Source organism: Pan paniscus, chromosome 8 (genome assembly GCF_029289425.2).
Source record: "Pan paniscus chromosome 8, NHGRI_mPanPan1-v2.0_pri, whole genome shotgun sequence".
In the NCBI taxonomy this organism is placed as follows: Eukaryota; Metazoa; Chordata; class Mammalia; order Primates; family Hominidae; genus Pan; species Pan paniscus.
This window is the reverse complement of record NC_073257.2, coordinates 26,252,846-26,267,625: the sequence shown is the minus strand read 5'-3', so window position 1 is coordinate 26,267,625 and position 14,780 is coordinate 26,252,846. Positions and strand designations below refer to the sequence as shown.

At 47.6% G+C, this 14,780-nt stretch overlaps 1 protein-coding gene across 12 annotated transcripts in view; it reads left to right on the top strand.

Annotated features, from left to right (window-relative positions):
* Positions 1-14,780, top strand: part of FRMD4A (FERM domain containing 4A) — a 688,283-nt gene that overhangs the window by 585,744 nt on the left and 87,759 nt on the right. For all 12 annotated transcript variants that reach the window (XM_034930005.4, XM_034930006.4, XM_055092430.2 and 9 more), the window contains 4 exons: positions 463-546; positions 7,722-7,787; positions 8,048-8,105; positions 10,379-10,465. In XM_034930005.4, coding sequence (XP_034785896.2) covers positions 463-546; positions 7,722-7,787; positions 8,048-8,105; positions 10,379-10,465 — 295 coding nt within the window. The remainder of the gene's footprint in view (positions 1-462; positions 547-7,721; positions 7,788-8,047; positions 8,106-10,378; positions 10,466-14,780) is intronic.

Here is a 14,780-nt window from a genome sequence, read left to right as displayed (position 1 = left end):
GTATTAGCAGCGCAAACGCTCTTAGGGAGACAGCGGCACCATTGCCCATTCTCGGAGCTCTGTGAGCCTAACAGCGGGGTTCTGGGGAGCTTCTTCTAAGATCCTGCCCTGGGGGACCCCTGGGGACCCTTCTTCTCCCCAAATTCCTGCTGAGGGCTGCTCAGGGGCGTTCACTCTGTGCCCTTCAGTGAGAGCAGGGTTTGGGAAGACACCCCTGGCCATCTGAAGGTGTGTTGCCCTGCTTTCTGCACGGTGAAAGGCGGTTACTGGGCTTGGTGTGTTCTGCCTTCGTTTACATCTGTATTAAGGAAATAAAAAGAGAGCACCCCTTCCCCCCACTGCTTTTTATTAACAGGGAAGCAGATGTGGGGTCTCTCAGACAAGACAGCGGCCCAAGTGGTATCAGAGAGTGCGATTATTTTCTCAGAGGGTGAGTGCATTTCTGGGCATTCTCTCTTTCAGCAATGAAGTTGTGAGGAGTGACTTGAAGAAGCTGCCAGCCCTTCCCACCCAAGCCCTGAAGGAGCACCCTTCCCTGGCCTACTGGTAAGACCCCTGGAGTCTTCCCCAGGAGCGAGTCCCTCTCGGGGTGTGAGGGGACACAGGACAACTGAATGTACCCTCCTCCACCAGCTCCCATGTGCCAGCCTGGACTTGCAGCTGTATTAAGTACCCTGTGTCTTCCTGAAACCATTTTCTGCATTTATTTATTTATTTATTTATTTATTTATTTATTTATTTTGAAAATAATTAATTAATTTTTTTTTTTGAGACGGATCTCACTTTGTCACCCAGGCTGGAGTGCAGTGGCATGATCTCAGCTCATTGCAACCTCTGCCTCAAGCGATTCTCCTGCCTCAGCCTCCCGAGTAGCTGGGATTACAGGCACGCACCACCACACCTGGCTAATTTTTGTATTTTTAGTAGAGACGGGGTTTCACCATGTTGGCCAGGCTGGTCTCAAACTCCTGACCTCACTCAGGTGATCCGCCTGCCTCGGCCTCCCAAAGTGCTGGGATTACAGGGGTGAGCTACCACGCCTGGCCCGTTTTCTACATTTACTTAAGTGAAGCACTGTGCCTGAGACCTCTCCTTTTTTGTTTCTTCTTCTTTTTTTTTTAATTTTCAAAAAGAATACCTTCTAAAATTTCACTTTGGAAGCTTCGCCACCTTCGAGAGCCTTTCATGTGCTGCTAGAGTTTCATTTTGGAACACCTGTCATTTGATGACAGCATGTGTGAGGTTATGAGACGTGGGAGAACCACAGGGTTTTCTTCTTTCAGAAGAGAGAGATTGATTGTTTTATTTTCCCTCGATGTTTCACATCTCCTGATTTAGCCACTATGTAACATTATGCCATAGCTCATCTGTCGGCCCTAAATGGCTGATTCTGAATGATTCAAGCCATTTGAAAGACTCCCAGGTTGTGGTTTCGGCCACAGTTGGGCAGGGCTTGCATTCCTGGATAATGTTTTGAAATCCTACTGTGTTCCTAAAGCCCTGGCCACTGACCTTTAATAACTGTAATACCTCTTCTCTGATGTTCCTTCTGATCCCCTAACAGAAATCATTGCAACTCCTTTTATTTAAAAGCAAAACAAAAGCACAGACCAAGTTGATTCTAATAAACTACAACACGTGACTTGTGTAAGTGCTTTTGATGACAATTTCTGAACTGTATGGATTATGAGCATTTTGTCTTGTCTGGACACTTATCCAGACAGTGACCTAGTTGTTCACTGATTCGTGTGTCTGAGGTAGGGCATGTCTTGATGCAGGGCTCATTAGCAGCACTGAACTCTGGCTCATAATCCCAGCACTTTGGGAGGCCATGGCGGGCAGATCACAAGGTCAGGAGATCGAGACCATCCTGGCCAACATGATGAAACCCCGTCTCTACTAAAAATACAAAAAAAAATTAGCTGGACATGGTGTCGCATGCCTGATGTCCCAGCTACTCGAGAGGCTGAGGCAGGAGAATCACTTGAACTTGGGAGTCGGAGGTTGCAGGGAACAAAGATTGTGCCACTGCACTCCAGCCTGGCGACAGAGCGAGAGTCCATCTCAAAACAAACAAACAAACAAGCAGAAAAACAACTCTGGCTCATAAATCACATCTCTCTGAGAGACCACATCACTAGGGAGCTGGCCCCAAGACCCGAGGCTGGGAGCTCCCTTCCGTGTCTGGCGTCCCTAATTTCATCTCTCTGAGCTGTTTTATTGCCACTCCTCTTTTGGAAACATAGATGTAAATAAATGATGGCTTTCTCTAGTTATAACCTGCCCCCGAAGAGCAAAATCTGTTAACTTGCAGGGATTTTGCATGCATCAGCTTCCAAATGTCGAGACTTGCAATCCGAACCCCTAAAAATGATGGTCCCGTTTCCTTGTTCATGAACCCTATTACCCACCTCCCTAATTCCTTGTGCCACTGGGCCTCATCCCTCTGTAGCCTCCTGGCTGTTCACTTCCAAAAATCCAATGGTCAAGGCCCTGGGGATGTGAGAAGGTAACTAGAGAGGACCAGGGGGGAATCTCTTTGCCTCTGAGACCTGTCGTGTTGTGGGTCTCTTAGTCATCCCTTCCTTCATTCCTTTCCAAACCTTAGAACACTGCTATGCTCATCTGAGAGTTTTGAATTTCTTCTCTCCTCCCTGTGTCTCTGGATTTCTCCTTCACCCTCTCCATTATCTGCTCTGTACTCACACATGAGTACTAACCCAGAGGCACCTCGCCCTTCACACACACTCTCTCTGTCTCTTCTGCATATGAACATCTTCACCTATAGCTGGCGTGGCAGAACATCCCATACCATCACGACCAGGCCAGCACTTTCCCTGAGCCTCCTTCAGACCCATAAGTGCCCAAGCCAGTGTTAAATGCCCTGAGAGGGTGGCAGGACGGGGGAGCCACGTGTATCACAGTCAGCATCACAGCCCAGACGATGTATAAAAGTCAATGACAGGGACCCTCCTGACGATACCCTACTGAAAAACAACAACCACAACCACAACAGGCCCTTTCACCTCATTTCACTGTGGTTGGCTACTTGATGTTGGCTCTAATATTTCAACCTTATTTATATGGACTTTGATTCTTATTGATACATAATAGTTGTACATATTTTTCACGTATATATACTCTGATATCTGTACATAATGTGCAGTGGTCAAATGAGGGTAACTGGGATATCCATCACCTCGAACATTTATCTTTTCTTTGTGTTGGGAACATTACAAGTCTTCACTTTTGGCTACTTTGACATATGCAACAAATTATTGTTAACTATAATTTCCCTACTGTTCTATCAAATGCTAGAACATATTCCTTCTATCTAACTATTTTCATATCCCTATATATACATAGATTTTTAAAAAGCAAAGCCGCAAGGAGAGGGATAAGTGCTGTTCCTGCTTCTTACAGATACAGAATGAAGAGAGAGCAGGTGCACACAGCTTGTTCACTGCTTTTCCCTCTGGGCCTCAGATTCACCACTCAGCAAGGTTAAACAGGACCCCTCACTGGTGGGGGAGACGTTTTTACCCGTCTCATCACAGTTACCCAGAGTGTCAAGTTCCCCTGATCATTCCTGAACTAAGGAGCTGTACTCACCATTCTTTGGGGGTTTTCTTGCCCCCGCTGGAGTTCGCACATTGGATGGGCAACCTGCAGGCTGCAGCCTGGTAACCAAGGCAGTGGGTCTTAGCATCCCAGCGAAGCCTCTGCAGTGACTAGCCAGGTAGCTTTCATCAATTTCTCCTCTGCAAAATGGGATGACGTACACCAACCTACTTGAGACGGTAATTAAGAGAGGAAATACATAGTCACATCATGTCATTAAAAAGCAGTGAAAGCAGCATAATAATGCTGAGTTATGGTGCAAGAAGCCTTTCTGCTAATTCTCCCCTTGCATTTAACAAGCATGGACTTTTCACACCATGCGATTTCCCTGTTGAGGAGGCAACTGAGGCAGAAAGTTAGAATGATGTGCCCAGGGCCACAGAACAAGGAGAGATCAGGACGCTGACCTGGATTCTGCCTCGCGGGCCTAGTTTATAAATGCTGGACCACCTGACCACCCCTATCGCCTCAATAAGGTATGCAGGGACATCTTTTTTTTAACCCCGAAACCACTGAGCACAGCAGGCCAGCAGCTGCTCCCAGACGGGGAACCATATCATATCACCATCCCTGTTTCCCCTTCCATCACCCATGCATTTCCTGTATCCCCTTGTCTGCTGAGAGGTCATTTGACTTAACAAAATGACCCAGCCAGCGACCTGGGCACAGGCAGCTTTGATCATTTGCCTTTTTCCTCCATGTAACCCTGTGTCCTCCAGACAGCGCTTACTCTGCTTCCTGGATTTCTGCTAGTTATCCCCTTGAGTCCCTGCTACAAATCTAGGGTATGGGAAAATTGTGTGCAAAGCTCAGAGCACTTCAGCCCTCTGGAAAGATCCAGAGCAGAGGTGGGGACAGGCTGGGAGCAGAATAGGTTCTCGGTCAGGATTGAGCCTGTTATCCCAGGATAAGCCCACCATGTTTAAGGGGGCAAAACAAGCAGGAAAAGCTGAGGATGGAGAAGGCAACTATTGTGGCTTCACAGATGGCCTGAGAGAGCAGGAGTTACAGGGCAAACGGGGTGGCAAAGATTTCTGCAGCTGTCAGCCACCCAGAACCCTGTGGTCAGGACATGTCGTGGTTAAACAGCAACGCAGCTTTCTGACAGTGGTTTTGACTTTCTTTCACTGGTGTTTCTCCTGAGCCTTCTGTGTGTTCGTGGCTACAGTGCTATGTTGACTTGCACCTCCTGAACTCACCCCAGGGACCCTCTCTCCCTAGTGCTGCAAAGGAAAAAGGTCCCTATCTACACTGAGTTGCTTGACCCTGGATCTAGGAGTCAACTTCACAAAACCCCATATCACGTGGTAGGAAACACGCCAAGGCAGCTGTTGATTTAGTGAGTGGGATGGAAGGAAGTGGAGCCGCAGAACCTCCTGACGCAGTTCTGCAGGATTAGTGAGGCTGGGCCTGCCCTTGGGGAGCATGGTTTTCGAGAATCGTCTTCAGGAGACGACCTTGTCACACTTGATATAGAACTTCCTCGGCATGTGGGAGCCAAGGAGAGCGATGGCTGGGTCTGCCCCTTTCTGAATAGAGGATATCCAGACCCCACGCAAGTGACTCTCCAACTGAGGCAAGGCCCCCTGTAGCTGGCTGGTCCTCATTCTGGGTATTTATAAAGACCCTTCTTTATCAAGACCTCTCACTGTCCTCTATGCATCAAATTCCAGAGTATTAAAATTAACAGATACTAGTTGGAGGTTAAGGTAGTCATTGAAAGAGAAATAAATTACCCCCAAGGACTAGGTGATGAATGTGTAGAACCTGTTACCCCCAACACTGGCCTTGCTAAAACTGAAAACAAAAAGGTGGGGAAAAGAAGGCTTTAGGTAGATCCTGGGCTGATGGATAATAGATAATAGGGCCGGGTATAGTGACTCACACCTGTAATCCCAGCATTTCAGGAGGCTGAGGTGGGCAGATTATTTGAGGTCAGGAGTTTGAGACCAGCCTGGTCAATGTGGTGAAACCTCATCTCTACTAAAAATACAAAAATTAGCCAGGTGTGGTGGTGCACACCTATAATCCCAGCTATTCGGGAGACTGAGGCAGGAGAATTGCTTGAACTTGGGAGATGGAGGTTGCAGTGAGTCAGGATCATACCACTGCACTCCAGGCTGGGCAAGAGAGCAAAACCTTGTCTCAAAAATAATAGATAATAAAGATCCTCTATTGAGATCTCAAGGGTACACCCCTAGAATCAGCTCCCCTCGCAGAGCTTTGACAGAGGACAGGGAGGGTGAAGAGGAGTAAGACCTGAGAGTGAGAACTGAGGTTCCAAGGCTCTGGGGCCAGACCAGGGAGACCAAGGTGTCAACTCCACACCTCAGCAGGTGGTGTTGGGGCTTTCTGCCTGCACCTGCTTCCCTGGGATTCCCCAGGTTGGCTCTGCCCTTCCGAAGGCAGGGGTGGGAGCGGCCGTATCTCCTACCTCATGGGCACTGGAGTCACTTCTCAGTAGGCGGGCTTGCCACTGCTGCCAAGGAGCCAGCTAACCTCTTGTTATATTAGAACTAGGATTTCAGCTGGGCGCGGTGGCTCACGCCTGTAATCCCAGCACTTTGGGAGGCAGGGGTGGGCAGATGACCTGAGGCCCGGAGTTTGAGACCAGCCTGGCCAACATGCAAAACCCCATCTCTACTAAAAATACAAAAATTAGCAAGGTGTGGTGACACAACACCTGTAATCCCAGCTACTCAGGAGGCTGAGGCACAAGAATTGCTTTAAACTGGGAGGCAGAGGTTGCGGTGAGCCAAGATCGCTCCACAGCACTCCAGCCTGAGTGACAAGGGAGACTGCGTCTCAAAAACAAAAACAAAAACACCTAAGATTTCAAAAAAGGAGGGAGCGTCTATCTAATTCTGGTAGCTGGTTTGCTGTTGTTCTCCAAGCATTCCTATGGGGCTTTTGTTGCTTCATGGTTCATATTAACCAAGCCCAAATTCCAGAACGCTCCATCCTCCTGGAAAGCCTTCCATTCCTGACTACGCATTCAGAGCAGGTAGGCTGTGGGCACTTGGTTAAGGTCAATGCCTGCCATTCCCCCATGAGGCCCTGTGTGGACAGGACTGGGAAGATGAGGATAGGAAGGGCCCCAGGGAGTTCAGCCCGGGCATTCATGCGTCATCTCCACTGTCTGCTTCCTCTTGTTCCCACGGTACCATTTCTTCCAAGGAGCTGATCCCAAAACCTGGGCTCCAGTCTTTTTGTTCTTTTGTTTTTTGTTTTTGAGCCAGGGTCTCACTCTGTCACCCAGGCTGGAATGCAGTGGTGCAATCCTAGCTCACTGCAGCCTTGACCTCCTGGGCTCAAGCAATCCTCCCACCTCAGCCTCCCAAGTAGCTGGGACTGCAGGCATACCCCACCATGCCTGGCTAATTTTTGTATTTTTATGTAGAGACAAGGTCTCACTGTGTTGCCCAGGCTGGTCTCAAACTCCTGGGCTCAAGCAGTCCCCCCATGTCAGCCTCCCTAAACACTGGGATTACAGGGGTGAGCCACTGCACCCAGCCTGGGCTCCAGTCTTATATTTCTTGATTAGAAATCCAAGATAAGCCAGCCATGGTGGCTCACGCCTGTAATCCCAGCACTTTGGGAGGCCAAGGTGGGTGGATCACTTGAGGTTAAGAGTTTGAGACCAGCCTGGCCAACATGATGAAACCCTGTCTCTACTAAAAATACAAAAATCAGTCAGGTGTGGTGGCATGCACCTGTAGTCCCAGCTACTCCACAGGCTTAGGCACGAGAATTGCTTGAACTCGGGAGGTGGAGGTTGCAGTGAACCAAGATCGCACCATTGCACTCTAGCCTGGGTGACAGAGCAAGACTCCGTCTCAAAAAAAAAAAAAAAAAATCCAAGACAAAGAGAATGCAAGTCCTTTGCAGGGAAAACAGACTCTTTTTAAAGTAAATCTACATCCAAATAGATAGCACTCAGACCAAGTTTGGAAATGCCACTCCAGGACAAATCATTTTTCCAGGAGCTGTTGGTGCCTTGGAGCTTCTTATGAGATGGGGCTGAGAAATATCTTACTGGCAGGAAGCTTGGCTGTTGACCTAGAGACTCCAATAACAGCATTCTTTTCTTCTAATTACAGTGAAGACAGAGTCATTGAGCACTACAAGAAACTGAACGGTCAGACAAGAGGTCAAGCAATCGTGAAGTAAGTGGCCCCTTCCCAGCTCACGTGGGGACAGTGTTTGTGTGTGTTAATATATCGTATGTCAGGATTGTTCAGTTCCTCTCCGAAGACATATCTGGGAGTAGGGGGTGTATGTTTCCATTTAATTTTCAAGTAAATAATCACTCCGAGAACTTTATCACGTACACATACACAAATATATATATGATACCAGATCTGCTGAATAACTAGCCTTTTGCGCATTGTGTGTGTGTTTGTGTATCTTTGTGTTGTCATTCCAGCTACATGAGCATCGTGGAGTCTCTCCCAACCTACGGGGTTCACTATTATGCAGTGAAGGTGAGTAGACTCATTTGGTGAAGGTTGCCAAACCTCCCCTAAGCAAACAAATCAAAACATCTCGTTATATGTTTTCTTCTTTTTCTTTTTCTTTTGAGATAGTGTCTTGCTCTGTCTCCCAGGCTGGCGTGCAGGGTGCGATCTTGGCTCACTGCAACCTCCACCTCCTGGGTTCAAGCGATTCTCCTACCTCAGCCTCCTGAGTAGCTGGGATTACAGGCATGCGCCACCACACCCAGCTAATTTTTGTATTTTTGGTAGAGACGAGGTTTTGCCATGTTGGCCAGGCTGGTCTCGAACTCCTGACCTCAGGTGATCTGCCTGCCTCGGCCTCCCAAAGTGCTGGGATTATAGGCATGAGCCACTGCGCCTAGCCCTCATTATTTTTTTCTTTATAATTCCTGGTGGGAATGGAGGTTGCGGAGGACTTGGTCAGGAAGATTGCACACTGCGGGGAGACAATTTCAAATACAGAAAACTTCATCCAGTCTTTCAACTTGCTTCAACCTGTGGTCCATTTCTTTGTCAGCCCTAGAACTTAACAGAAAGGCTGCCTCTGATATATATGCTTTCTGCCTTCCAAGAAAACTTCAAAACTGTGCTCTTTATTTCAGTTTGGTAAAGATCAGAAGCAGGGCTTGTGATTTTCAAAGTGCCAAAGGAGTATAGGTGTTTGGCACTCAGAACCTCAAAGCATAAGCAATGGCTCTGCTACTAATTTGGAAAAGAGCACGAATCCAGGAAACCTGGCCCAGCTGCACCAGGCTCCCTGTCCGGTGGCCTTGTGGTCTCACTGATGCCGTGTTTTATGGTGTGATGACAGCCCTTCTCTGGTCAATCTGCTGTTGCAGTGGCATTGGGTTTCCTCTTGTTCTGTTCTCTGAAACCGTTGCAGTGCACACAGCTGCTTCCCAGAGGCAGGGGTTTAATACAAGGATTTTATCCCACCTTTAAAGTTTTAAGAAATCATATACCCAGAAGCTTGAAAAGAAATTTCAAAATTTATCTCTTTTGCCTTTTATCTTTTTGCTCATCTTGAAATAACTCACGCCCCACAAATATTTCAAAACCATGATGCCAGTTTCAAGTTTTCCAGACACCCACTATGGGGGTGTATTAGGTTATTTAGAAACTTGGCAATTAGGGCATAGCTAGGGAAAAGCTGCTTGATATGCTCACTATAAAATCCTAGCTTCTGGGGGCTCTAATTAACTCAGAATCATCCTATTTGAATATAGAATTGCAACTTACGCTCAGGTGACAAGAGGTCTCTATTAATAAACAGTGGGGGCAGGCGCAGTGGCTCATGACTGTAATCCCAGCACTTTGGGAGGCCAAGACGGGTGGATCAGCTGAGGTCAGGAGTTTGAGACCAGCCTGGCCAACATGGTGAAATCCTGTCTTTACTAAAAATACAAAAATTAGCCAGACGTGGTGGCACGTGCCTGTAATCCCAGCTACTTGGGAGGCTGAGGTGGGCAAATTCCTTGAACCTGGGAGGCGGAGGTTGCAGTGAGCCAGGATTGTGCCAATGCACTCCAGCCTGGGTGACAGAGTGAGACTCCATCTCAAAAAAAAAGGAATAAACAGGGACTTGGTGTTTCTAATTCAGTCCTGAGACTGTTTCAGCTTCCATTGTGCTACCCTGTCCAACAGCATGAGTCCTAAAACCCTGCCTGGCACCCAGCTGTCATCTTGGGTGAGCAGGACCTCAGGGTGACACCTTCCGGCCTGTGTTCCCCGGAGCTGGGGAAGGTCCTGGGTAAAGCTGGGCCAACTCTTCACTGTGATTTGTTGTTAAAATGAGAGGAGTCACTTTCCATAGTCTCCACAGCTCCTCTGGCTCTGACCATCGATGACAGTTTCTCTGCCCAGAAGGTCCTTTTATTAGGTGTGACATCTCACAGATTTTCAGGTGTGGTGAGTGAGCGTCCCAGCATGGAATGCCTAAATTCTTAGAAGGAAAAAAAGAGAGAGAGAGAGCGCAAGGAGGGCATTTATTCCTTATTTATAAAGGGAAAGGACCTCGACTGTGCGGCTGATTAAGAGCAGAGCCAGGCCCCCAGCCCCCGGCACTCCCCATGTCACCCTCTTCACATAACAGAGTATCCTTCAATGACGCATCTGTTAAGGAACAAAGTAGACAGGTGGGCTCCATCCATTCCAAGGAAATGGCACTTTCCCTCGTCTGCCCCCGAGCCAGGAAATCTCCACTTTGCGTGTGTTTACTTCCTCCAGTCCCATATTCACCCACACTTTTTTTGATATCCTAGGACAAGCAGGGCATACCGTGGTGGCTGGGCCTGAGCTACAAAGGGATCTTCCAGTATGACTACCATGATAAAGTGAAGCCAAGAAAGGTAAGGCTGGTCTCCTGCGTGGGTTTAACTCCTCTCAGATCCAGAGAGGAACAGGCGTAGAAGTCACTTTAAAAATGCTAACGCCATGCAGCCTAAAGGCTCACCAATCTCCTGCTAATTTTAGTGTATACAAATTACTCCACAGCAATCCCATCTGAGTTCCCTGGGTAAATATTTTTTCATTTTTTTCTCCCTGTCTCTAAGGAAACCTAAGCTGTTATAATTACTTAAGGTGAGATGACTGGCTCAGTTCTCCCCAGAGCAGATAGGCAAAGAGACTTTTGAGGGACTATCCTGTTCCTTAATTTTGGGCAGGGCTGTATTCTTTGGAAAAATGATGTAACATTTCTCTTGAATCCTGAAGCCAGTCTGAGTTCTCCCAAAGATTTCTGGGACAGGATCAGGGGAGGTGGGAGAGCTGAAAGAAGAGATTGCAGGTCAAAAAGAGCTGAAAGGCTGGGCACGCTGGCTCACGCCTGTAATCCTAGCACTTTGGGAGCCCGAGGCGGGTGGATCACTTAAGGCCAGGAGTTCGATACCAGCCTGGCCAACATCGTAGAACCCTGTCTCTACTAAAAATACAAAAATTAGCTGGGCATGGTGGTGCATGCCTGTAATCCCAGCTACTTGGGAGGCTGAGGCATGAGAATCACTTGAGCCCGGGAGGCGGAGGTTGCAGTGAGCCAAGATTGCCCTGCTGCACTCCAGCCTGGGTGACAGAACAAGACTTTGTCTCAAAACACAAAACAGAAAAGCTGAAAAATAAGAGAGAGAGGGTTTCCTGGAAATCCAGCACATATTTTCTGGCTCAATAAAGGTGATCAGAAAATAAGGTTATTTGCTGAAGAGGGAGAGAAACAGAGAACGATTTGCAAAGTCCTTGTAAACCCGAAATGGAATGTTTGAAAGGGATACAGCATTTGAATTTTCTCTGTTTTCGTTTACACACACTTTTCAGACCAGAACAAATTGAAAAATTATAATGGAAACATATCTTAGAGGCGAGTGCTATCATTCAGATCCCCCGGTGGAGAATAACAGAGATGGTATGCAGTTCAAACCCTGAAATACATATTAAAAACCTATGAAAACCACACTTGCTTTAGCAGAGAGAAAGCAATATTGGGCCATTATGTCATTCCAGATTGCTTTCCAAGCTGTTTTATCCTCGAATAGGATTGAAACCCACACTACATATCTGAGTGGATTGTAGGCTCTCCAGCTAACATCTGTCCTTGGCAAACTTCTTTATTAAATTGATAGAAGAAAAAATGTTCCCATGTTGGGAGGATTTTTACTCCATTGATCAGTAAGGTGGTTAAGTTCTAAGAAAAGATGCTGAGCAAATGATGGGGGAATTATTGACTGAGAACAATTCAGGAAGAACCTGGCTCTTTGGCGGGTAGAGGGAGTGTTGTTTTGCGGCTACCTCCAAAGCCTTTCCTTATCCATTTATATGCAACAAGAAATGAATTGGACCCCCTGTTCTTACCTTTTCTGGCTTTGTGTTCCTCAATTGTGGGATCCATACCTCTTCCTCCCTGTATTTTTCTTCCTGTTTTCCCTGTGCCTTTTTCCCACGTGGCGTTTTTAATTTTCTGTGCCTTTTCTTCCTGAGTTCTCTCTTCCCTCCTTCTTTTTAGAACAACCCTTCTCTTTTTGTTTTTTTTGTTTGTTTGTTTCTTTGAGACGGAGTCTCGCTCTGTCTCCCAGGCTGGAGTGCAGTGGCACGCTCTTGGCTCACTGCAACCTTTGCTTCCCAGGTTCAAGAGATTCTCATGCCTCAGCCCTTCCAGTAGCTGGATTACAGGCGCCTGCCACCACGCCTGGCTGATTTTGTATTTTTAGTAGAAATGGGGTTTCACCATGTGGGCCAGGCCTGTCTCAAACTCCTGACCTCGAGTGATCTGCCCTCCTCAGCCTCCCAAAGTGCTGGAATTACAGGTGTGAGCCACCACACCTGGCCTGACTCTTCTCTTTTCAACCTGCCTGACTGTTTTTGCACTTGCAAAAGCCAAGAATACTCCCTAAAGCCTTTAACAAAATTCTGGCTGCAATACATTGAGCTCTGTCTTGCCCGTAGTGGTGGAAGACCAAGGCCGACGTGCATAATTGAGGTCTACAGCAGAGATAATTAAAATCCAGCGGTTGAAATCTCTTCTCCCTCTAAGCTTTTTAGAGGACATGCTAACAAGTATTCATACTTATTTGGTTCAATTTATTAATATGTTTAAGCTTTCTTTATTCCTCTAATTGAGGTTCTAATGAAGAGTGAAGAGGTGATGAGCTAGCACTTGATGTATGTAAAACAGGAAAGGATGCATAGCTAGGGCTCAGTCAATTATAACTATTATTATAAGATGCTAAAACAGGCTTCAAGATAAGGAGAAGTAAGAGGCCAAAGGCATGAATAATCAGCCATCAAATAAGAGAATTTACAATAATGAATGGAACTTATCCAGGTCCATGAATTAAAAATGTCAAAAGGTCAATATAGTTTTCCAGGCCATTGGTTCTAAGCCAAACTGGGTTGTTATTGAAAATCACTTGGGTTTCTGTGGCCTTGGAGGAAGAAGTTAGAATTTTCCAGCCCATTCCTACTTGAAGGACAGACTACCAATCTGTCACAGCCATCATTCATTCATTCGCTCAAAAAAACAGTTATTGTGGCCGGGCTCAGTGGCTCATGCCTGTAATCCCAGCACTTTGGGAGGCCGAGGCGGGTGGATCACTTGAGGTCAGGAGTTCAAGACCAGCCTGGCCAAAATGGTGAAACCCCGTCTCTACTAAAAATACAAAATTAGCTGGCCATGGTGGCACATGCCCGTAATCCCAGCTACTGGGGAAGCTGAGGCAGGAGAATCACTTAAACCTGGAAGGCAGAGGTTGCAGTAAGCTGAGATCGCACCACTGCGCTCCAGCCTGGGTGACAGAGCCAGATTCCGTCTCAAAAATAAATAAATAAATAAAAAGAAAAAGAAGAAGAAAAAAAAGTTATTGCATACCTATTAGGTGCCAAGCACATCACTGGGCACTGAGATGAGACATAAATCCTGTCCTCCAAGATGTGTGATAATCCAGCCAGTGTCTGAGTGGTGTAATAGGAATCTGTGTGAGAGTCGGGGATGATTCAAGAAGGCAGGCGTCAACTGGGTGTAAGGAGAAGAGAAGTCCCCACAGAGGAAGCAGAGGGTGAGTGGGGTCTTCAAGGGTGCAAAGAATTTTGCAGATGGAGGAATGGGGCGGGGAGGCATGCAGGGGAGAGGCCAGTGTGCCTGAAATCACAGTGACAGGGGTAGGGGACACAGTGCCCTTCATTCTGGAACATCAAGTGAAAAGAGAGGAGTTGGCGAGGGGGCTGGGGGCCTGCAGGCTCCTGGAGGCTTGAAGGCTCTGCGAAGGTGACTTCCTCCTCTATAGGGAGTGGTAGCCGCGGTCTATTTGAAGCTGAGGAGTATCGTGTCAGATTTCCATTGTCGTAGAAGCACTCTCTGGAAACTGCTTGGAGGCTGGATGGGAAAAACCCAGGACAAGACTGAGAAACCAGGACATGATGAGGGTAGGGCGGGCAACACCTGGCGGGGCTTGAGGATGGAGAAGGGGAACCAAGATGTTGAGAAGGCGTGTGTTACTCATCACCTGTAGGCGGAAGAGGGAGGCCTTGAGAGAAGGAGGGCAATGCAGAATGACTCCCAGGCTTCAGGATCCACCAGAGTGTGGACGCTGAGAGAAGAGGAGGTCTGGGAGTGACAGATGAGGGATGAGTGCAGCTTAGGACATGCAACGCGGCAGGCTTGATGGGACATCCAGGTGCCTGTGACTAGTAGGCAGTTGGGCGTTCAGCTGGAGCTCAGGAGTAGCAAGAATTTCCAAAGCATCACTGAACCAGAGACTGGACAGAGGGAGGAGGTTGGATTGGCAGTTGGCACACCAGTAGCTAGGAGTGAAGAGTTCATTTCCCAATCACGACGATCACGGTGAGATGCAGAGGCAGCTTCCGTGGCATGGGCTCTGAAGCTTACATAATTTGGGGCCCTCGTTAAGAAATGAATGTACAAACTGAATATAAAATTAAGAACAGGCCTTTGGCCAGGTGAGGTGGCTCACGCCTGTAATCCCAGCACTTTGGGAGGCCGAGGCAGACAGATCACCTGAGGTCAGGAATTCAAGACCAGCTGTCCAACATGGTGAAACCCCATCTCTACTAAAAATACAAAGTTAGCCAGGCCTGCTGCGGTGGGGGGGGGGGGGGGGCGCCTATAATCTCAGCTACTGGGGAAGCTGAGGCAGGAGAATCATTTGAACCCAGGAGGCG